The sequence below is a fragment of the Bombus huntii genome, chromosome 8 (genome assembly GCF_024542735.1).
Source record: "Bombus huntii isolate Logan2020A chromosome 8, iyBomHunt1.1, whole genome shotgun sequence".
In the NCBI taxonomy this organism is placed as follows: Eukaryota; Metazoa; Arthropoda; class Insecta; order Hymenoptera; family Apidae; genus Bombus; species Bombus huntii.
The window spans coordinates 10991780-11015657 of record NC_066245.1 but is presented as its reverse complement, the minus strand read 5'-3'; the positions used below and the strand labels follow the sequence as shown (position 1 = coordinate 11015657).

Here is a 23878-nt window from a genome sequence, read left to right as displayed (position 1 = left end):
TAAATCATAATTTTGTAACCGTTTGATAATTGCAAAGTAACGTAATATTTCCACCACCTTCGCGATTCTTTAGATAACTTATAACGCAATAACAAGACATAATAAAAGCAAACGGGCAAGGAGACTCGATTTAGAAACAAAATTTCAAACGTTTCAATTATTTTCTCCTTAAAAAATGACCCTTCAAGTCGTATGAACTAACGGGTCTTTCGCATATAATGAAATCGTATTAAATTCTTTTAATATTTCATAAGAATTTCATATCTGTCGTTGCGCTAGTTTGGCTACTTGTTGCGGACATTCCTCTCCGCTCGTATCTATGACAGAAAATGAGAATAGTCTTCAAAGAGATCTTAGGAAGACCTAGGAAGCTTATTTCCGTGGCGTTGTGTAGAAGGCGAATGTGTCGCGAAAAAACACTAATTTAGTTCAATCTGTCCGTTTCCGATAGATGTAGGTGTATGTACGTGGGCCGACATGCGGGTAATCGTTCTACGTTTCCAATCCCTGCGGATACAAATTTTTTAGGAAATCCTCGCTGGTCGCCCGTCGACTCGTTCTGTAATCTACAGACGTTATAACGGACCACCATTATCTCTAAAGAAAAAAAATAGTTAATGGTTGCAAAAAATTCATGAACCAAACGAGACAGGAAGGAAGAAAGGAATGATGGGAAAAGGGATACTTGCTTTTTACTTTCCTTCTTTCCCGTTCGTCTTTTACACTGCTTTACACTAGTCGATCGAACTCTATGCGGTTTTTATTTTGCTATCGTCATTATCTTAAAATCTCGATCGTTTCGCGTAATCGAAAGATTATTATCATATTTTTCCGACTAATCGTTTACAGATAATCAAGCACGTGTAAGATGCGTTTTACTTGATTACAAAATAATGTCGAAGCTTATTTTAAAAATATTTATTACTCATATCGTTACATGTAATGTTCGTATTTTTTTAAACAGACTATATACTTAGTCGCAGTATAAACCTGAACTAAACGTAAAAGACGGATAGCGTGCAACGTCGCTGAAATATGGATACCGTGAAGGTACTAACAGACTCAAACAGAGAACTGGTCACATAATCCCTTGACGGCAAACTTGTCGCATTACCCGTTGCATCACGTTCGGCAACTAGGCGTTAGTTTCCAGCCAAGGGACATTAGGTTCGGAGATGCTAAGAGAGTTGACAACAGGCACGAGTCACTTGTGAAACTAACGAGGCGAAGTTGACTTTGAGTTCTGAGAAATATGCGAGACAAATTACTGGACAAGCCCTATCGTCGCTACGGGACTTTTCCACCTATACAGATGCTTAAACGAAACTCCGTATGCACCAGACCAGTACGTGAATTCAATTAATTTCTCGATCAAGGGGAGCATTATCACTTCTTTTATCGAAGTGTATTATTTTTATCACATGCCCCATCAAATAAAAATTTATGCACCAGCTAGGTTTAGAAACAGGTTGTCATAGAACGATATGACTCATATGATTGATATACGAATACGATCGTTGACAAATGTTTTATGCCATCGTTTAATTCGTGCTTTTACTTTTAAATTACAACCGGCTGCAACGTTCCACGTTGCAGCAATGAAAGGCTGATACATCATGTCCTATCGAAGGAAGCCATCAATAGCGTAACCAGGAAGCCGTCCAAAGTTCTCTAACGATGATGTATCGAGGCTGTACGAGACCCCTAACTTGCGACCATTCCGATACACCGTAAGTTACCGTTTCTTTCGTTCTTTCTTTCTTCCATCCTTTCCTTCGCCACCCTTACCGAGAGAAGCATTACGTCCCTTGGTATCCTTGAAGTTACCATCGATGATGACCGTGACAGATAGCCTGTCATAACTCGCCAATACGAAAAACATATCTGTGGTCTGACGTTTGCTAAAAAAAGTAACGCATGCCGGTTTTTTGATCCAAAAATGGGCAAGAATTATGTCGGTCAAATCATGCAGCGTCATCAATTTTTCCTTAATAAACTAAGAGTTGAGTTCACATTATACATCGTGTAATATAATATGTAAAAGTATTAAAATATATCCCTAGTTAACCTGAGGCTTTTTCATTTTTCTTGTTTTCAATATATTTTAAAATACTTAGAATGTATTTAACGTATACTCTCTGTGTGAAATATAACACAGTTCTCAGTTATATAGACCATTGGCCACGCCGCGTCGAAATGGTACTTCCAAAGGAACGAAGGAATGCAGATTTTAATAGCTTATGGCAAAGAAGAGTTTGGAAAACTGTCAAATCAAGCTGCGATGATTTTTTAAAACAGAAACAGAGCTAGAGGGGTCAACGAGGAACTGTCAGAGTAGCTTTAGTTTCCCGAAACTGCGCCGCGTATTTCTGCATGGTGGAGACCACTCTTTTACGGTGATTCGCGACGCTTTTTATCTTTCTGCCCTTTTATGCTGTCGCTCTTACTCTGGAACGACATTGATGATACATTAAAATTCATCTGCACCTTTATTGCCGGTCGTTTCGTAAAAATTTTCCGGACGTTATCTTTTCGTGGCATCAGCCGCGTTTCGAAGAAGCAATTTACGCGATTAGATTCGATAAAAAGGTACTTAATAATGTTTGAAATCGTGGCTGGAATACCAGAAAATAGGATTAATAATCTTTCACATAAATTATAGAAGAAGTTCTTTGGAGATAGCGTTCGTAGTAGCCTTAACAAACTCATAATTTTGGTCGACGAAACCAGAATGCTGCTTTCTATTTTGATTATGCGTCATAATTAAATTTATGAAAGTTGACAGTTTGGAACATCGTGCCATCCCAACGACGCGGAAATGCACTTGCCCCTTTAAATGCCTAAAGGGTTTACGTGCGTGCTTTTCCTCGTATACCGAAGTCCATATTTTTAACTGTTATTGCAACTCTGTGGAAGAAATTTAATGTTTACTTCAGAACTAAGAACATAATCGTTCTGCATTCGGAACTGGCCTTAATCATTAATAGAAATATACCTATATGTATATATTAAAGTACGAAGCATGTATGAGCACTTACGGAAATTTCGAAAAATTCGAACTTTTAAATTTGAAACATATTTTCGAATGTTTTAAATTATAAATTGTAGTTTTAAATATTTGAAAATTCAAAAATTATTTGTTAAACTTTTCGAATGTATTAAAGTGAAGTAAAGTATTCGTAATTGTGGAATGTTTTTTGAAGTACGTATTCTGATGTATATTTTTATTCTACTTCATTTTTGTGTTCTTCTTTACATGTAATCTACATATATATATCTTTAAATATAAAAATATTTCATAAATGATATATTGTGAAGTATATAAACTGTCAAACTATTTATATAGACGAATGTAAAGAATATACTACGTTATATTTCAAATTTAAATTTGACGCAACGCATGCGCACTATAATATTCGTTGAAAAATTTCAAAAGTTCACGTCACGTGACTCAACTTAAACGTGTCGCGTCGGTGTGGAAAGATGTTGAGATTTTAATGATATAAATTTATATTAAAAAGTTGTTTAACTTACGCGATCGAATGGTCTTACAGACAGCGTAATGTACAAAAATTGAAATGTATAATACTCTAAATGTGAAGTGAAATAAATGTAGAACGTTGAAATGAGCATCGATGGATCATTTACCCTGGAATGGAAATCGCAATGTAAGTCATAGATAAATTTTATTTGCAATTTTCTTCGTTTTATTGAATAATAAATCGTATTATTGAATATATCAATTACATACATTTCAAATATGTATAGTTTAAAGTAGAAATAAAGTATGTTTATTAAGTTAAAGAGAATTAAGAGTTTAGAATAATTTTAAACTCATTTAAATAAATGCAGTACAACGTTTATTTAATGTTTTAATTACACTGATTACATCAAAATCAAAATAGATTATACGAAGGTAAGATAAAATATATTTAAATCTTTTTCTTACTTCCTTTAATATCTTACACGAATCAACTACTTAACTACAATTTGTATTTATCTTAGTTTGATCATTTTAAAGTGAAAATAAATATAAGACAGACAGGTAAAATCACTCAGAACAAAGTATGTTTATAGTAATATTATCTTCATACAAATTTTGTTTACGACACTTTCCTTACAATTCTCATGATAAATGTGTACAATTTAAAAATTATACGGACTTTATCTCTACTTTAGGTGCTGCGTTCTATTTAAAATTTAAATTACATTATATTCAACACTCTACAATTGGAATGTTTTGTTAAATAATCATGGCATTTCTTAATTACACTTTTATAAAGTGGCAGTATATAATAAATTATCACTCTTAAAATAACTGCTAGATAGCTTAAAAATTCGGTTTATATAAATATTATTTGTTAAAAGCAATGTAAAAGCAACAGTATTTTGGTGATTAATCATGGTGTTAATTTGTGAATATACACTTGATCTCAACTGTAACATTCCTACTTAAACATAATGTAATCAATATCTACAGTTTTGATCATCTATTATACAGAATTATTAACTGATATGTGTAATGAATCCATAGAATATCTTCTTTCTTGTTGCGTTGTTTTCAACCATTGTTTGTGTTCGCACAAGTAAGGATATAACGGTACCACTAAGACACTGATATCATCAACCGATGCCATAGGTGAAAACTTCTCATCGGTTTCTTCAAGATTTTCTGATTTACCAACCCAAGCTCGTCCCACTAATCTACCACGTGCTGCTTGTACCAATTCTTGAGCACCCATTGTGAGTCTGTAAAACGGATAATTTTATAACCTTTATTTTTAATTACTACGAACTTTAATTCATACGAATTCTCTAATTTCTAAGAACAAAGAAAGAGAAGAAAGAATACCTGTATTCCAATGATGGATTATCTGGAGTAAGTGTCTTTCTAAGTATATTTGCTGCCGTTTTATCTGATACAACATCCCAAAGTCCATCTGTAGCTACAATAATGCAATCACGTTCTGTGAGATTACAGCTATCTAAATTTATAGACTGCACTTCGGGTTGTGATGATAGGAATGGCTTTATATTAACTCCTGTACTTGCTGCTTTTAAGCCATGATCTCCAAAACCACGCGTTACTCCTATAGTACCCATTACACGACTCTATATAGTAAAAATATATTAAATCCTTTTTAACTAATTCACGATATTTTCTGATATTGAGAATATTTACCCTTTTGCCATGTCCAGATATAAGAGGTAGCTTCAAATCAGAGAGCGTTAAGACTTTATACGCCCAACCAGTCATATAAGGTTCTCTATACAAAACCATAGATCCTAATTCTTTTTGCAAAGGTCGTTTTCTAAATTCTAGTGGTGTGAAATGACCTTTCAATAATTCGGTACTTCTTAGAAAACCTAATGCTCTGACACGATTTGATTCTGAATCAGGGGTATGATCTCTTGTTAATGCACGCTGACTGTCTCCCAAAACTAATACAGCTCTGTCAAGTGTACATTTGGTAATATTCTAATTTTTATCATCCATATTAGAAATTTAACTGTTGGCATTATTACCTTGAATCACCAGCACCTGCAGCATATAATCTACCATTGAGAAATAGAATGGTAATTGCTGTGCAACCTCCACCTCCTCCTTGAGCTTGTGCTTCTACCATTTGATCCATTTGTCTATATGCTAATTCAATAGCACCAATTACTAAATCTCTTCCTTTGATCAGTTCATCTTCATCTTCGTTTAGCAGCATATTGCCAGGTATTGCCATTAATCTTCCCTGGAAAAGCAATTTAGGTTTAAAAATTTGACGTCGAAATATATCAGCAAAATTTTTATCTGTTCTTACAAGGATTATCCTATGTAAGTGTAGTCTTGCCGTTAAAGCCACTTGATAGCCAGCATGCCCATCAAACATAGAGAATATGACATAAGGTAACGTAACATTAACATCTGATAATTTGAGGTCTCCTCTGGTTGCAGAAGTTTGATCTTCATTCCATGTGCTTTTTCCAGCATTTATGCATTCTGCATAGCCAGCACACCATGGTAACCGACTCAAATCCCTTGGAACTATAATTGGTCTTACCCTATGATCAGCACTTACCTATTGATTATATAAATATTAAAGGTGTTTTTATTACTTATTATTACATATTCTGACAATAATGATACTCCTAAATACTTACTTGAGTTTCTTCTGTTGTTAATCCTAGAAAACTGGGTCTACTATATGGTTTATTTTCTATTTCTGCAACAATGTTTAAATTAAGATAATCTGTTACTGCTTCGTTATCTGAGTCAGTAGGATATTGCAGACCGAGTTCACTTCCACCCACAACATTCATCAATACTGATTTAACTCTGTTCAGCATTTTTGATTATTATTTTTTATTATTATTTGTGAATACAGAAATCAGAAATATAGCACATATACAATGAATTTAATAGACTTTATCATGAAACATATCTTGAAAGGGAGATATCACTTCTAGTGATAACAACTGAGTCTGTTTCACTTTTTATCAAAAGACACGAATTCGCGTCTATGTACAACATTAGAAAACAGGAAGTACAAATTTTAATTGCTAACTTGGTTATCTGTCATCTGTCAATTATTAATCACAAAACTAATTCCGCACAAGAAATAATATTCTTATACCAATAATACTATCTTTAAAAATAAAATATTTCTATATGGCTATGCTTCGAACTATTCATAAGTCTGTGTTTCCTTTAATTGGTATCATCTTGTTGACAAATGATTGTCAACAATAAGATAGGTTATTCCCTGACACGAGTAGCAGTAGCAGGTAGCTGTTTTACCGTAAACAACTCGCAACATAGATTTTACATCGGATATATTTTCATATTCCACGTTCTTAAGGATTGTGAGATCCTTATTTGAGATTTTAGCGTTACCAGATGATGTTACCGACGTGGTATGGATTAAGACAGAATGAGACAAGGTTCGCTTGGTAGAAATTTGACTTTTTGCATGATCGGTATTTCAGAACATGAGTCACAAAGCTCTATAAGATGATACGTCTATGTTTTTTTTAGTTCACGTTTGTATTTAGAGTTTAAAAATACATATATGCAGAAAGCAGACAACGTTTGTACGATATCATAAGAAGTCGTAAAATTTGAGTGTTACTTACACGAATTGTTTGTAGGAATTTAATACATATTGAATATTTCGTAAATCAAATATGTCAAAAGGGAAGAAGAGTGTGTACAGTAGTGAGGTAATCACTTTCTTTCGTATTATTTCAGTGTGGTTTACCAACATTTGTATACCTCTTGTGAATATTTCTTCTGAATAAATATTCATACAGTTTAATTAATAGAAACAATATTAAATTTTAGGAAGCTAGTAGTTCATCTGGCAGTTCTTCTTCGCTATCATCTGACGAAGAAGTAGATGCTAGAGATTTAAAACCAATTAAGGAATATTTGTCAGATCGCAGGGAATTAGCACGTCAACTTTTTAAATCAGTTAAAGCTGAAAAAATACAAATGATGTTACCTCAAACATTAAAGGTATGCCAATTCTTGACATCACGCGTTAAGTAGACTGTCGTTTCTCTTCTATTTATTAGAATCAAGTATTTTTATACGATGTAGTTCACAGAATTATTCCTTTTAGAAAATGGATTTTGGACAGTTAGAAAAATGGTGTGCTAATGAATTAAGTGGCATGTCAAAAAGCCGTATATTGTGTATCTTAAATGGGAAACCTATGTTAGAATCATCAGATACAAATGAATCAGACGATTCAGGTATGTTTACTGTTATGCATTTTAGGATTTACTAGTGGTAATTTATATATGGTATACAAATAATTATAGGACCCTCGTTGGAAATTATCTCAGATACAGAGGAATGGTTTACCGATGATGAAATATGTAAAAAGGAAGATGGTTCGAAATTACCTAAAATAAAGAAAGAGAAAATCAAACAAAAAGGAAAATCTCAACTTAGTAAAAAAAGTGATAGTAAGTCTACTTGTAGGAAAATTCCTGATTGCACTCATAAAGATATACAAGTAAAGAAGGAGAATGTTATAGATAAAAGTAAAGAAAAGGATGGCGATAGCTTATTGGATTTGTTAGAGTTAGAAATGCGCGCAAGGGCAATAAGAGCTTTAATAAGGAAAGAGGAAGATGTAATACCAGATACTTCTAAATCTGTGGCAACTAACGATACGTCAAATGAAAATGCCGAAGCTAAGACCGAGCAAGATGAGATAAAAGAAAAAGAAAATTGTAGAAGGCAATTGGAGAGAATTATTAGTGCTCAGCAGAATACAATTGCTGAAGATGAAGACGTTGTATTAGTTGTCCAACCAACTCCGACTATTGAATTATTGTCTAGTGATAGTGAAGCAGAACCTCATAGTGGTGTGCGTGTAAATAAAAAATTACAAAACGAACGAGTTATAGAGACCAAAGACAATATTAATCATACTGAGAATGGAGATTTAAATAATATTTGTAATATTAATAGCATAGAAAACTCGAAAGAAAATAAAGTAACTAAGAGTTCAACAGAAACAGATAAAGAAATAGATAATGCACATAAAACTGAAACTTTTAAATGTAATTATAGCAATAATATACTTCGTAAGGATAGTCAATCAAAATCTAGTAGTAAGAGACGAAAAACAAAGAAAAAGTCGCATATAAAAGAGCAATCAAAAAATATAACTTCCAAAATTGATACAGATAATATAAAATCAAGTAATGCTAGTCAAAATATGAAAGCCACAGAAGGTGACGATTGTTCGTCACAAGATGTGAACTTAGATGATAAAGTACACGAAAATAATATTAAATCAAAAATAACGCATAATAATCCTTCAGATAAACACGATTCTACCGAAACAAGTATTTCAAGCAAAGTAGGTTTAGATGAAGAAAAATCCATTGACTTAGATGAAATAATTGATTTAGATAACTATTGCGATGATATGGATGATATAGAAAATAGCGAGAACGATAAAAATAGTAAAGTTGTTGAAAAGAAGGAATGCAAATCGCAAATGGAAACAAATTCCTCACAGAAATCGAATGGAACTGAAACTTGGGCAAGTCGTTATTATCAAACGGACGATGTACAAAATGTAATAAAAGAGTCGAAGATCCAGTCGGAAATTCGTAAACGATTAAGGGAACGTCAAAGACTTTCTAAGCTTAGTACGTCTCCGAATAAAAATTGTCCTTCGTCACTGCCTGTAGTACAGGCAATTAATAATAAAGTTATCGAAAAACATCCGATGGGTTCCGTCGATGAATATTTGGCTTTAAAACACACTGCCGCTACAAGCCTTAATATTGTTAATAGCAACAATAGTTCTAACATATTAAAAGATAGCATAGTATCTATGAATACACATGTAGGTGTAAATAGATTAATTGAAAACGATCACGTGTCTACTGTATCTAATTCTGTATATTCTAAAAATCAAGTAATTGACAAAGAACCTAATTTAAATAATAACACAAATGATAATGATATACCTGCTACAAAAAATGAGACTATAGTTAACATGATTAACGTTATGAATCCTGGTTAATATAATTTTTAAGTAATATACATAATTATAATAATTATATTTATAATTAGGTAATTGTAAATATATTTCACGAGCACTGTCTTCCAACAGTTGGACATAAAATACTTTTTGTACAACATTCCTATACCATAGAGCTGAAATAAGTCGTATTTTTCTCTGTAATTATAGAATGTAAAGAAACGAAAAATATGTAATTATAGGCTTGAAGAAAATTGGTTACCGATTCTCACCTGCTATTAAAATTACATAGAACTATTGAATAGATTGATATTAGATTAGATAGAAATATGGAAGTATATGAACATCAGTTTCTATGAAAGTATTTATACGATTTTAAAAGTCTTTATCTAATAAGTGCCTGTAAATGGAATTTCATTATACCAATACCAATGAAAAATTATATTCTTTACAGTCCTGTTGGAAACTAAGTTATCAGGAACTAAGTTGGAAACTAAGATATGTAGTAAATTATTGATAGCGACAATGTTAAAAGCAATTTTTACACATGAGTACTGTATGTTATATCAAATAGCTTTAATCCACTATGTTGCTTTGTAAATAATGATCTTAAAATAAAATTGTAGATATGGTACTATCCTATATTTTCCATGTATATTATTTTCACTATTTAGATTTAATACTTCAAGTATATCGTGTATGATTTAGCTTCATAAATTACAACAGAGAATAAAACCATTGACGTATCATTTATATCTGATCTGTTTTTTGTAAGACAATCATATATTACTTAGAGATGATATATTACTCAAATACGTACTTACGTACCTGTTTTATGTATTTTACTTTACGAGCATTCTACATTCTAAATCACTGACTTCTCTACTTTCGTTTCCGATTTTTATCGTTCGTTAACACGCGGAAGAGTTTTCGATTCTTCACAATTTCGCTAATTCGTGCACTCGATAAAACCTGTACAATATATTGCTTAATCGTTCTTAAATTTCGCGAAATCATACACCCAACGCAGAACGACTTTTTCTTAAAAAGAAAGAAAAACGAAGAGGGAAATGGAAAGAAAAGAAATAAAAAAGAGAGAATAACATGCATAGCATTTACACTTGTATAATATCTATTACGATTCAAAGAGATGGGAACAGTGCGGAAGCAAAGATCGAACGTTCGATCGACGCTTGTGCACTTGTAACGCACAAGCGATCTCGTACGACCTAGGAAATGCATGGGTTGGTCTGCGTAATCTCATTGACTTTGTGGCCGCGTGTACGAATGCTGTAGCGCAGGCATTACGACACCATGCACACACACCGGAAAGATTTTTCAGAACGACGACGGTCTTGGTACAAGGAACTTTCGATCGCGATGGATGGTTCCGGTGCCGTGGAACTTGGAAAGTTTCTCCGCGACGATGCAAATAAAAGGTACAAAAGGGAGGGAGACCGGTAACTTTGTACGGTAACAGAAAAGCCGATAGTAGACACTCTGCATCATGCGAGACAGATTGTTGACAAAGATTCGAGTGGAATTTAAATGAGTACATATAATCCTGTGACACGTTGCGCAACATAAGGCATTCCTATCTAGTCCACTTCCGATGAAAGTTACATTTAGAATTCCACAACACGATGTACCGGTTAATATGGTGATAAATTCAGATGTCACCGTTGCTACAGCTCTTTACGGTGATTTCTCTGATCGAATATGCATATGAAGTATGGAAATAGCAAGGCTATATAATTATACATATGTATTTCCCTCTACAGAGGAATGTCGTTTATCTGTTTCTGTTTGTACCCTTTGACTACTTTGGCATTAATAACGATGGAAAAATGAAATGCGATAGAGTACCGTCAATTTGACGTTTAAATAGAAAATTCAAACACTGCATGCGAATAGCGAAAGATAGAAGAAAATCTGTCGAATATTCGTAACAAACGTAGTCCCAGTTTCCTCATTTTCAATAATGTTGATTAAACGGATGTTATTTTCCACGTGGCTCCTCTTTTCCTTCAGGAATTCGATAAAGTTTTATCAGGGAGGAACATGGCTTAGGTGGTGGAAGTAATTTGTCGCACCCCTGTGAAATTACGGTCTAGTAATTACGATGAAGTTACGGTCTTATTTTAGTTACAACTCTGTTTCTCATTAGAATTGTGCTGTAAATTGCAGGAAAAGTTCTTCGTTAACGTAACTAGTTAAATATCTTCTTTAAGGCTGTCAATTTCACGATATTACGATCTTACGAATCTTCCACTTCGTTTCATCTCAGTATTGTTTCATTTTTTCATCAATTTATGTTCTATTTTTTTCACCATGCAACAAGGGCAAGAGGGTGCGAGCAAGTAAAACGCAAACTCGAGATGCGTGCGTGTTGACAGAACCAATATTAACGTAATGTTGACGATCATTTCTAGTGCAAACAAGGTAGAGTCTATCGTCGAACGTGACTGATCGTATAGAATGAAGGATTGCATATTCCCTTCACGTCGCAACGCGTTGTATACTGGTATGGAATGCTAGAGATTTTGCAAATCTATAAGAAAGGGGCAGACAACGAAAGTATGGAATACGCCATTAGATAGATAGGCACGTGACAGTTTCTATCCACATATTTGCGTTGTGCTAAAAAATCTGAAGATTCCTGTTCCGGTTGTTTTGCGAGCTTGAAACGAAACTTTTCTCGAGAGCATTCCTACTTCCTACATTACGGATGTATTATAAATTTCCATTTTCCATGAAGATATTCCATTTGCTCGATTTTGTTGACACGTATAGCAAGTTTATACGTTTACGTAGAAAGTGAAGGGGAATATCAGAAATGTATGCGCTGTACAGCAAATAAGAGATGTTTCGTCATTTGTAAAGGAAAAAAAAAAAAAAAAGAAAAAGAAGGAAACTAAGTCAGTACGAAATCAAAGGTTCAAATGTTTCATCATACGCGTAGCAAACTAGTTCGCATTCTTGCTACATTATTATATCAGGCAACCATATGAACGTTTTGCAATAAAAACAATAATAATAGCCCCCGCGTCTTTCTAATTAAAACAAGAAAGTATAGCTTTATTATTTTAACGTTGATACGTTTGCATTCAAACGTCACTTTCGAATCTATTCGTACGGTATTCCTGTTACTTAGTTCACAAAGATTTCTTTAACGAATCTAAATGAATGCTAAATAGAAAATCTAAAGAAATAAAAGATACCTTTAACGGCTACTATTAAAGTTACGCAGGGAAAGAAGTTAGTATACAAAACTAAAAGCGGTTAGGTTAATGTATTCTTTATAAACGCAACAGTTTTTATCGTTAATTTTTTGTGATATGCGTACAAAAAATTGTTCTCCCAGTGTAGATCATTAACGAAACTTTATATCGTATGAATCGGATCACGGTGTAAAACGATGCACGCGAGGCTAGCGTGTAAAATCGGGCAAATAGCGGAAATAATAACGTGCGGAGATTGCACGATAACATAACGTCGCAATCGGTGCGTATGTATAGTGGGAAGCTCCTGACGCAACGCGCGGATTTCCACGTATATCAGAATAAAAAGTAGTGCGAATGTGAAGGTACCTCCTTATTCGTCTCTTCCAAGTATCTCCATAGAAGAGGCACAATAGAGATTGATGCAAACGCCAAGTCACGATTTTGTACGTTGTACAACGAAAAAGAAAAGACGAAAGAAAAATAAGACACATCGTTCTAAAGCGTGTTGCGTAACATGGGTAGACGCGTCTACGTCGAGCTGCAGCACGTTCTGATTTCTCGGAAACACCTGGTGTTCAACGATTTCGCGCCAATTTCTGGGGAACGAGGAAGCACAGAAGTTGCTTTCCTGTGCCATGCGAATAAATAATTGGGAATTTTCTTACGTAGTTATTAGAGAGCGACTCGGTACGAAACTCGAAACGCAGTAAATGAAAGCCTGCAACTTTTGAAGGATTTCTATTTATCTTCCGTTGAACAAACACGGAGAACGAAACAATGGAAAATTCGAGGATTCATCGATCGATCTAAGTGTACTTTAAATTTAGCGCGGTTTCAAGTATTTGCATATAATCTTACGATCGTGCAAGGTACGAAATTGAGAGATTGCATAATATAGATATGGAAAGTATTAGTCACAGTCAATGGTGTTTCCTTAAAGCTAATTACGAGTATCCTTCCATCATACGTTACACTTCGTGATAATATTTTGCGTTGCTTACACGTCAAAAATCGTTTTGCTCGATTTAAACGCGAAACAGATGAAAATGATACACGGGAAAAAATAATGCGTTCGAGCAAAAAAAAAAAAAAAAAAAAGAAAAACGTTTACATCACAATTGACGGAAACGTAACTTGCCGTATGCAATCGACATACCAGAAGTACCAATGTGTATGGTTGAGGCAACATCGTATCTGCATCGTTCCTCTTTGCACGCGAACGCCATCCATATGCATTCTCCGGCTGATCGAAGAAATCTCTCTTTCTCTTTCTCTCTTACGCGAACTTCCTAGACCATTAAATATGATTACCTGGCTTGCGGCACGTTAAATAACGGGATTTGCTAACCAACAGTCTGCGTGTCTTGCTATATACGAAAGCATCGGTTAGCACGTTTTAAAACTCGCCTGGTCGCTAGGAGATAAACCTGGCTAATGGTTGTTGTATCTTAAAGACCTGGTAAATATTATACGGTAACGAAACCCCGTTTCACCGTGGTTTATAAACTGCTTATTATTAAAACAGGTGCATTACCAGCGGTAGCCACCCCCTCTTCACGTTCCGTATCGTCGAAAATTCAATTTCACTATCGAAAGCGTTCGAATTAATTAAACGAATCGGATACCGTTTAGTTTTTGTTACGATTCGATTCGATCATTTCCTGATATTTCGCTGGATGCGAAGCAAGTTGAACCGTGTACAATCTACTATTCATCTCGTCAATTAAGTACAATTATGCAACTCGTGGCAGCAGCAACTTGCTTGTTTCTCTAAATCAGCGATAATTTCTTCGGCACGCGGTTCGAAATAGCGAGCAGGATGCTCCAATATAATTTTGCAATCGATAGGCGAATGTTCGAAACACGATTGTGCTGCTACGACGTAGTTTCCCTTGATCGTTGGACAAGGTCGATAGAACGGATATTCGCAGAGGGCATTCGTCAATGAGCTGAAATTGTCGTAAGCACGTCTCCTCGTTTCTGGCGAATTCGCTGAGCCAAGCAAACCACAGTCGCGTACGTACGCGACACGCTTCTGTAATTTCGTACCGCGTGTACACGTAACATACTCCAACGTTGCGCTCTCGACGCCCGTCGAACACGCTTTTCCCAGATTTTAAAATTCGATCACACGGACACCGGAGTCACTTTCGGTTTCTATTTGTTATCAGATTAGCGAGAGCGTAAAGGGGAAACGAACGTTGCACGCGGAAATGAAATCAGGCTAAGAGGAGAAAGGGTTCTTCGTTTGCTAATTACTAGGAATTATGATTCGTTCGGATAATGTCGTGCTCATCAAGGAAATGTCGTTAAGTTCGGTGAAGACATTTCGATTCGGAAAAATTCTATAGAAAATTTATTAGCTCGAGAAGTAGCATCGTTGTGTAAGATTTGCATGAAACACAGAGAAAGAAGACAGGGGTTGGAATGGTGGAAACATCGAGATTGCTCGAAGAGAACGGCGGGCGTGAACGTCGTCAAACTCCGCGGTACAAGTTTTTACGCAGTTGAACGTTCATTTCGTTTTCCCTTTCTACACTATTAATTTGCGTGGCGATTCTATTCGCGTTAACGACCGTGCAATTCATACGAGGCTTTTTCTCGCTGACATTTCGCTTACGTTAAAGCAAGTGTACCTCATAACGTAACATTAATCGGTGAAAGTTCTGTCGCGATTCCTCCCGATCGCGTAACCGCTAACGCAGCTTTTTTCCTTATCGAGCAATCTTATGCCTGCGAAGGTTACGTAATCGCTTTGTTATGTATAAAAAAATATCGCTTTATTCATTTATAAAAAACATATTATACAATAAAATTTAAGGTTCGGGATCACGGTGAATACAATATTGGTATATTCGACTGACGTCTACTACGAAGGGCACGCTTGTTCGTCGATTGGTGTTCACGTTTCGGCCAGCAAGCGTCTCGTGATCTCGGATGACCGAATTCACGAAATCAGCAATTGCGTCTTGTTGCAATCGATGGACAAGACGTACGTAGAAGGTCAAAGACTTTGATACTCTAGCGAGTACAAGCCTTTGCTTCACAAATGCTCGTAACCTCCATAACCTCCGCCAAGATCGTGTCCACCTCCTAAAGACAGTCCACCACCGAATCCACCTCCGTGTCCACCTCCGTATCCTCCACCGAGTCCACCTCCGAAACCACCTCCGAATCCACCTCCGTGTTCCTTCACGACAATAGGTACAGCCTCCTTCACGACCAAGGGCACCTTAACAGGGTAGGGCACTGGTTTTGGTACAGTGACCGGTACCTTGACAGGTACCTTGACCGGCAGAGGCACCTTTATTGGCACCTTGACGGGCACCTTCACAGGGTAAGGTATTGGCTTCTCGACCGGGTAAGGCACGGGCTTTTCGACTGTAACAGGGTAGGGCTGAGGCACGTGGACAGGGTATGGCTTGTCGATTGGTACTTTGACTGGTACACTGACGGGTACGGGGACATGTTTTGTGACCTCTACTGGGTAAGGCTCTGGCACGTGGACGGTCTTTGTGACCGTGACTGCCGGGACGTGTTCCGCGGATATATGTTCGCTGCCACCAAAGCCGCCTCCGAAACCGCCTCCAAGGCCAAATCCTCCTCCGCCTCCGCCTCCACCTCCATAACCTCCTCCGAAGCCATGATCACCCAAGCTAAGCTCCAAGCCGCGTTTCGTCTTCTCTTCTTTTGGTTGGGCGCTAGACTCCGCGGTCTTTTTCGCTTCCTCGGCCACGGCCGACAGTACCAGGCCGCAGAAAAGTAAGATCTGGGGGAAATAAATCGTAGATTATTAACATTGTTTCGAACGATATTTTCTATTGGTTTTAGAGGGGATTTTGATGGCGATAACATTTCTTTTTTCGCTATTACGAGCGACAAATAGCGAGAAAACAATCGTGCAACGTAAGTATTATTTGATCTTCTTAGGAGAAAAGTACACCGATTCGACGAATATGCTTCGATTGATTTAACCAATTGCACGAAGAACGACAACACGCTCAAATTTTCACCGGTAACGTCAGTTTCGTTCGCGTGGCTCGAGAGACGGGAATTCAAGTGGCTGCCTTACTGGAGCTACTCACTTTCAGCTTCTCTGTGCTGTTCATGTTGGTCGACAGTGAGCACACTGGTTCCTCGATGGTCTACCCTCGCTTTTATAGGGGACGCAACCGCCAGTCCGGCAGGCAACTCGAGCGTGCCGATGAAATTGTTGCGGAGTAGGAAGTTGAGAGAAGGAAAGGAAGAGAACGACGCCGTGGACGACGCTTTCCTCCGTTAGCTTTTGTCAGCCAACATTTAGCAAGTCGCTTCGCGTCCCGTTCAATTTCTTCCTGAATGCTGCCTAAGCTTTCGAAGCTTCTTTAACAATTCGGCAAATCCTTCGATACATTTTCGTCTCGTTCGATTCTTAATTTCACCTGTGTGCAAGGACGCGCCTCCAATTTCTATCTAGAACAAGTCGAAATTCGTCGAATCTTCGGAGGATGATAAAAAGAAAAATATCGATCGAGTTTCGATTCAGATTACGCTCGTCCGGATTGTAGAGCGATCGCTTCGAACTTTCTCGTTACTTACGTACGTTTGCCGAGCCAGCGAGTTTTCAATTACAGGATGAACCATCAGAACGAACCGGTGCAACTAATACGGATTCGACTCTGACGGTGTCTCTTTTTAATCCGATTACTTCTCACAATACGTTCCTACATCTCTGCACTCACATTCCCGAGAGCTTCATTAATATTAAGAGCTTAATTAAAGCGAGAAGCGAATTATTAGAAGTTCTCGCAGGCATTCGAGTTACATCCTCCCGTATCTTTGCACCTTTTTCTCATTGCTTCCGAGAACGAAGCAGCTTCTCTTACTACGAAACTCTCTATACACTTGTGCGCGTAAGTTTAATCTACGTTCCGTCGGAAACTTTTTGGTTTGGAATAAAACGTTCCTTCTTGGTTATGCGCTCCTATTAAATTCAGTTAGCGTACTTTAATGATTTCTTCGATACAAGGTAACGGTACTATTGGTACGATACGAGGAAAGAACTATTTGAAAACGATGTAGGAGATCAAGTTTTAAACGACAAAGGATCGTAATAATAAAACGATCTATATTCTTGAAAGTAAAACTAACGGAATCGTCGTCGTAACGGATATATCGACTACCCACCCGATCGAACGTTATTTGCGGTTCATTCGCGTATGCTTCGGAGTTACCGCCTGCAACGATTTTTGGTTATCACTCGGAGATCCCACGGGCGCGGTTAATTTCAGAATGACTTTGTACCTCGATCTCGCCTATTCCAGAGCATTAGAATATTCCTGCGTATCCATGGTTTATCAGGCTTATCGGCGGGAATAAATTTCCATATATCTGAATTTGAATCTCCATATTTGAATCTGAAAATATTGATTTGACTCGTAGCCGTGCTAGCATGACGCGTTTCGACGGGCCGAGCCATCGCGACGTCGGTTCGATTGGGTTAGTCCGATCGGGCTGAATGAAAAGTGAGAGGAAGATGTTTGTCGATAGTTTCTGTCTCACCTTCAACCTGGATTAAATTGTTTTCGATGAATTTATAGTGATTTGCCGCGGTTGCAATCTCCTCGAACTAGAAAGTGATTTCCATATGAGAACGAAGTTTATCGATAGAAGTTCGATAGCCGTCTGTGCGTCATCGTGACGCGAAAGCGATCCGTGAATATGAAGTTTGGAAATTTATGCCATGGCATATCGGTTTGATATCGTCTCGAATGTCGAAGAGAAAATGTTAAGACGTACGTCAAGTGACATAACGACGCACTTTAATTAGACGAAACGTCGCACCGGTAACCTGGTAATTGCGCAAGCCACTGTGACGCGAATGTGTTTGTTCGACGTTGCAGTTTCATTCATTGAATTTAAAGCTAGTGACACGGATCGATGCTACGACCTGGTCAATTTTACTGCGATTAATTGTAATTGCCATGCCAGCACTGATACGTTTCGTGCTGCTATTACGCCGCATTTACCCCCCAAGAATTAAAACGCGCGAAAGGCGTTAAGATCCATAAAATACGATCTGCGATACCTTCCACTTCTTCGGTTTTTGCGACCGCTCGTACGTTCGTTTTACGTCGATGAATACGCGATTACGTAGTTTCTCCAATTTCTTTCCTTTTTACTGAATCGTTATTTGTTACGCAATTTGAAGCATTTCGGACGGATTATCTATCGGTAATTTGAATATTTATATAAAAAGACACATGTTAAGAAATCGTTTTTAATTACGATCTGCTTGACCAAAACTTGCTTCACTCCGTGCAACACTGTACGTAATATTACGTACACGGAACTTTGTTAAGTACTCGAGATCGTATTACGTGGGGATTCTATTATACTCGTGTATGATTTTTGTCTACGATATTTCTGCCGAGAGTTCTTGCTTTCTAGTAATTCACGGCTATTTGTAACACACCAATTACATAAACGTCTGCATATTGTACTTCCTGTTATCGATACGTCGTGAATTTTTTATCGGTGCCTTTGGTTCTCATTTTCCCCAGAGCGATCTCATGTTATCGGTGTTGCTTGCGGAAAAACGCACTTCCTCGATCTTTCTCGTTTTAATTCGATCGTATCGTGAACCTTCGAATCACCGCCAGACGTGATTTTAGACCACGTTAGAAGGAATCGAAGCCCTCGAACTTTGCATTCGTGCACCACGGTTACAGAAATGCAGCCTAAAGAGTACGAAGTAAATCCCTGTGGTCGACGAGCGTACAAGCAGACGGTAGGAGCGGAATTTTCGCGAAGTCTGCATTTCTGCTTCACCGACCGCAAACGTAACCTTATGCAATAATCGGAAAGGCTTTCGAGTCGGCCAGACCGTAGCTCTCATGAATATATGGATGGATGTTCTCGCTCAAGGTGTTTATCAAGCCGTTTTCCAGTTACGCCCTCTCCCCTTTTCGCCCTTTTCGCGACTTCCTCTCTTCCTCTAGAAGCAAACATAATTCGCGTTCTAGCGTGCCTTCGCTAAAGGCATGCTAAAAGGTGTTTCGTCGTCTACCTTTACCCGTTCTCTTACCTTTTCACCTTCGTCTTGTCTTCTTCCTTTATTCCACTTGTCTACGGCCTCTATCCGGCATATTTATCAACAGTATTATATTGTGTGAATATTAATGAACAAGATTTTAAGCATTTAAACGTTCAGTATAGTACGTTCGTGGTGGAGATACCATCGAATCTAATTTAACGATTTCTCGCTTTCGCGTTAGGAAATGATGACGAATATCTCGAGATATATTTTTGCCCTTTGCCAGGCGAGTTAATGTTAAAGGTACATTAGAGTCGTAGCCGAGCAGAGAGACTTTTTCTGCTCACGATAGAAGACTCCTTTCTAGCGGACTAGTGATACTTGTAATGAAAGTGGTCTCTGGCCAAATCACTTTGCATTAATTTCGTAAACCTGGCTAAAATATTAGCTGGCATGTCAGAAGTGAGAGTCACGTATAATGTCAAAGTATCCATAAAATGGTCATAAAACTGGTCCTGGTGAAAAGTTTCTGTCAGCTGAACGAAATATCGACGCATTCCCGGTAGCTGTGTTATTAATTACCATCGCTAGATTTAACATCAACGCAAGACGTTTTCTTCCCTCTTCGGCCAGTTTATCGATCAGATTATAATACGTTCACAGCTCGTTAATTGCTACGATATGTGTACGATATAAACCAATTATTAGCGTGTTTAAATGCGGCGCAACGTTGCAATTTGCTATCCGATGAATCAGCCAAAGGCGAACGAACGAACGAACGATTCGTTTCACACGGCTACCGCAACGCACAAGAATATTGTAATTTGTTTTCTTTCGCAAAATTAAGTCACCTGTTGCTCGAAGGAAGCTCGAACCTATCCGACACACTGACTTATTTTCCTGTTTTGTCTCGTGAATCCGAGGAAAGTGTCGGCTAAAAGAAAACGACTGCCGCTAGAAACGCGCAACACGAAAGATCAGAGCCGGCGTAGCATTGACGTTAGCGACAATGGTGTCGTTCACCGTGACGCCTAACAACTTCCTTCGCATATCGTGTATCTATCTTTTTTAATTAACCAAGCATCGAGCATAATGCCGGGAATCAGTCAATTAAGTACATAACATGCGCGTGTCCGAGACAAGAGGAGAAAGTTTCGCAGCGAGTCGCGTCCCTTTGCGAGTTTCGTCGTGGCGCATTTACAATTTTTTTCCTTATTTAATTACAACTACATTACCGATGGAAATCGACGAAAAACCGGCCTGCCGTAATTAATTACGGTTCGGCTCGATATCTGGAAACGTGTGCGATGGCACGCAAGTGCCATTACCTTTGCGAGGACAACGATCCAGCTATTTTCACCGGTGTTACGTATATTACCAAAAACTTTCTTGTGCGAGGTATGTTTGATCGCGTAATGAGAGGCTTGGAGGTTCTGAACTACATTGTACGGGCGAAGATTTACGCACTCAGCAGCCCCGGTGAAAGAAACGAAGCACTCAAGGCTTCGCAAATGTCTATCGGTCGATTTTATCCTCGATATTAAACCCTTAATTATACCCCTTTTACAACTTCACATCGATTAAACCGTATTCCAGGTTCTGACATTACATTTATTTCCTCTCGATTTGATTATATAAACGTTACTTTATGCGTTGTACAATTGCTATAAGCAAATGCTTTAACGCGTCACGAAATTTCGTTAGACGTTTAATCGCATCTATTAGTCGATCGACGTAATCGAAGAATTCATTGCTGCAATTTATTGCAATTAAATTCGCTTTATCGAGCCACAGGAGACAGTAACGCGCGTGACGTAACGCGCTTTCGTAATAACGATATCAAATACCTGGCTAAAATACAGACAATGCAAGGACCAAAAAAGAGGAAAAGGAAAGAAATTCCCTTTAAGGAGAATTAGCGATCTTACGGTTCTTCTGTTCGATCGGAGAGATCTGAAAAATATTACCGTGTATCGAGAACGGAGAGGCATTGCGTAAGAGACCGAGGAGGTTCGATCGGAATTACGTCCGGAATCGTTTTTACGAGGCACGAGCGAGAACGACGGAATCTGAGGCGAGTAACGATCGCGCCGCTCCTTCCGAAGTGAAAGAAAAAGAAACGCCGAAGAAGACTGGTCGCTGCGATCATTGCACGCTAAATTGCTGGCTCCTCCTCGACGAGTGAACGGACAAGAGAGCGATTCGAAACAGTTCGAATGTACAGGGGGTATGTTACGCGTGCGGCAGATCCGGGGATCCGGTAGTAATCAACCAGCTGGTTGGTAGCCCGTGGGAAAACGGCTTAACGCCGAACGAACGCCTTTGCACGGTGTGGTAGCACAATCGGTCCACTTTAATGTTGGCGGACGAGTAGGATTTTCCGGGGAGTGGGCCAGCAGCCACGGCGAAAGTGCCGGTATATATGCCAGTGATTGGCGCGATGTAACTTCAGTGTGCACCTTCGAACGATACCATGAGCACTCCACAGGTGAGCTCGCGGTTCCCCACTATATTCATACACGATACATATCATAGATTATCGTACACGAAACGAACAAAGGGATAGGGATTATGTAAGGTGAGAAACGGAGAAAGTTCGCCAGCGATACGCGGTTGCATTGTTGCGGAACATTTTTCAAACAGGGAGCTACATCGAAGAAAGCTTCTATTTTCTATTGTTCTTTATTGCGCGTTCCCTCGACACTGTTTCTCTACCTCACCGCGTCTAGAGTGTTAAAGTCGTAGCCACAAGTCGGAAGAGCCGTGTTCTTATCGATAACACGATAACACGTTCGTGATAACTTACATTTATCGCTAGAGCTTCGTATATCGCTTTCGCCACGCACTTTCTCCCGTTAGGGTATTATGTAAGTTAGCTATTTTCAACAACGTAAATCACATTCGACGTAAGGAAACGTACAGACACCGCACACGATACATCACGTCTGTCGAAATACACCGTTCGTTCACTTAACCATGTTTATACCTTCAGAAGCTTATAATACTCGCCTTGGTGGCGACAGCCCTGGCCGGGGATGCTAAGGAGTCGAGCACGAAACCCGCCATTGAGACGAAAGAGAAGAGCAAACGAGGACTGGAACTGAGTCTTGGAGGCGGCGGTGGCCTAGGAAGTTACGGAGGCCTGGGAGGTCATGGAGGTTTGAGTCTCGGCGGAGGCCTGGGAGGCCACGGAGGTTTGAGTCTCGGTGGAGGCCTTGGTGGAGGTCTCGGCGGAGGTCTAGGTGGAGGATTGGGAGGAGGAGGAGGAGGCGGAGGCGGCGGCGGCGGTGACGGAGGTCGTATAACTGGTATCACGATTCACCGAGAGAATCAAGTTCGTGTACCACAACCGTACGCAGTCGAAAGGAACGTAGCTGTACCATACCCGGTCCCAGTTAAGATTCCCGTGGAAAACCCAATCCCTGTGCACGTACCGAAACCTTACCCAGTTCCAGTAGAGAAAGCAGTACCGGTGCCAGTGGAGAAACCGGTCCCAGTGCCGTATTCCGTGCCCGTCAAAGTGCCCGTCAAGGTGCCTTTCCCGGTTAGCGTGCCAGTAAAGGTTCCGGTCGCGATCGAAAAGGAGGTTCCTTATCCAGTCAAGGTTCCTGTCGTCGTTAAGGAGTCCTACCCTGTTTTGGTTAGCGCTGGCGGTGGCGGTGGCGGCGGCGGTTTTGGAGGCGGATTTGGAGGTGGATACGGAGGTGGACACGGAGGTGGATTCGGAGGAGGTGGTTTTGGAGGACACGAACTGTCTCTCGGCTTACATCATTAGATAAGGATGAACTTCATCGACGTGGATCTTCATTCACACTCATATATTTGTATATAATGATTATATTTTTTTATGCAAAATAAATATTAAATTATTAAACGGTGTTTGTATGTATCGTGTTGGTTAGTTACAGCGATTACCTTGAAATCCCTTAACCATTAAACGATTAGACTATTGAAAATGTATCTCGAGGTTTGGCGATAGGCTTTCCTTCTCTGCTCTTTAACGGCGCCGAGTAAATGAACGTGGTTAGAAGATATCTTCCACGAAGGTATGAAGCGGAAAGTATATTTATGTTTATTCCGCTCTCCGTCGAGAGCTTGGCCATATCTTCCCGAGCTTCTACCTATGTACCTTCCGAGTT

At 38.6% G+C, this 23878-nt stretch overlaps 3 protein-coding genes and 1 pseudogene across 5 annotated transcripts; 2 read left to right on the top strand and 2 right to left on the bottom strand.

The window, feature by feature from the left end:
* Positions 1 to 3843: 3843 nt before the first annotated feature.
* Positions 3844 to 6803, bottom strand: LOC126868963 (protein phosphatase 1H). Of its 2 annotated transcripts, none has more exons than XM_050624991.1 (6): positions 6154 to 6803; positions 5814 to 6071; positions 5527 to 5744; positions 5183 to 5453; positions 4853 to 5112; positions 3844 to 4749 (listed from the first exon to the last, which is right to left on the bottom strand). In XM_050624991.1, exons 1-6 carry the CDS (start codon positions 6337 to 6339, stop codon positions 4494 to 4496), a joined length of 1449 nt encoding a protein of 482 aa, XP_050480948.1. In that variant the 5' UTR covers positions 6340 to 6803; the 3' UTR covers positions 3844 to 4493. The 2 variants fall into 2 exon arrangements, with proteins under 2 accessions (XP_050480948.1, XP_050480949.1); XM_050624992.1 differs by having other exon boundaries at positions 4634 to 4773.
* A 226-nt stretch (positions 6804 to 7029) lies between these two features.
* LOC126868962 (dentin sialophosphoprotein) lies at positions 7030 to 11507 on the top strand. 2 transcript variants are annotated; one of them, XM_050624990.1, is made up of 4 exons: positions 7030 to 7212; positions 7334 to 7507; positions 7614 to 7746; positions 7840 to 11507. In XM_050624990.1, the coding sequence occupies exons 1-4, from the start codon at positions 7177 to 7179 to the stop codon at positions 9540 to 9542; spliced, it is 2046 nt and encodes a 681-aa protein (XP_050480947.1). In that variant the 5' UTR covers positions 7030 to 7176; the 3' UTR covers positions 9543 to 11507. The 2 variants fall into 2 exon arrangements, with proteins under 2 accessions (XP_050480947.1, XP_050480946.1); XM_050624989.1 differs by having other exon boundaries at positions 7816 to 11507.
* A 4000-nt stretch (positions 11508 to 15507) lies between these two features.
* On the bottom strand, positions 15508 to 17136 carry LOC126868821 (probable H/ACA ribonucleoprotein complex subunit 1). The gene is made up of 2 exons (XM_050624724.1): positions 16810 to 17136; positions 15508 to 16493 (listed from the first exon to the last, which is right to left on the bottom strand). Exons 1-2 carry the CDS (start codon positions 16831 to 16833, stop codon positions 15768 to 15770), a joined length of 750 nt encoding a protein of 249 aa, XP_050480681.1. The 5' UTR covers positions 16834 to 17136; the 3' UTR covers positions 15508 to 15767.
* A 5025-nt stretch (positions 17137 to 22161) lies between these two features.
* LOC126868959 (probable H/ACA ribonucleoprotein complex subunit 1) lies at positions 22162 to 23574 on the top strand (annotated as a pseudogene).
* The last annotated feature ends 304 nt before the right edge of the window (positions 23575 to 23878 follow it).

What these genes read in the sequence shown, in the direction of transcription:
- LOC126868963 (XM_050624991.1), bottom strand. Translation starts at nt 6,339, where the DNA reads ATGCTGAACAGAGTTAAATCAGTATTGATGAATGTTGTGGGTGGAAGT. An exon ending in TATCTGGACATGGCAAAAGG is followed by an intron (nt 5,113 to 5,182) that starts GTAAATATTCTC and finishes TTTACTATATAG; the next exon opens with AGTCGTGTAATGGGTACTAT. An exon ending in AATCCATCATTGGAATACAG is followed by an intron (nt 4,750 to 4,852) that starts GTATTCTTTCTT and finishes TCCGTTTTACAG; the next exon opens with ACTCACAATGGGTGCTCAAG.
- LOC126868821 (XM_050624724.1), bottom strand. Translation starts at nt 16,833, where the DNA reads ATGAACAGCACAGAGAAGCTGAAA. An exon ending in ACAGCACAGAGAAGCTGAAA is followed by an intron (nt 16,494 to 16,809) that starts GTGAGTAGCTCC and finishes TATTTCCCCCAG; the next exon opens with ATCTTACTTTTCTGCGGCCT.
- LOC126868962 (XM_050624989.1), top strand. Translation starts at nt 7,177, where the DNA reads ATGTCAAAAGGGAAGAAGAGTGTGTACAGTAGTGAG. An exon ending in TGTTACCTCAAACATTAAAG is followed by an intron (nt 7,508 to 7,613) that starts GTATGCCAATTC and finishes TATTCCTTTTAG; the next exon opens with AAAATGGATTTTGGACAGTT. An exon ending in AAATGAATCAGACGATTCAG is followed by an intron (nt 7,747 to 7,815) that starts GTATGTTTACTG and finishes AAATAATTATAG; the next exon opens with GACCCTCGTTGGAAATTATC.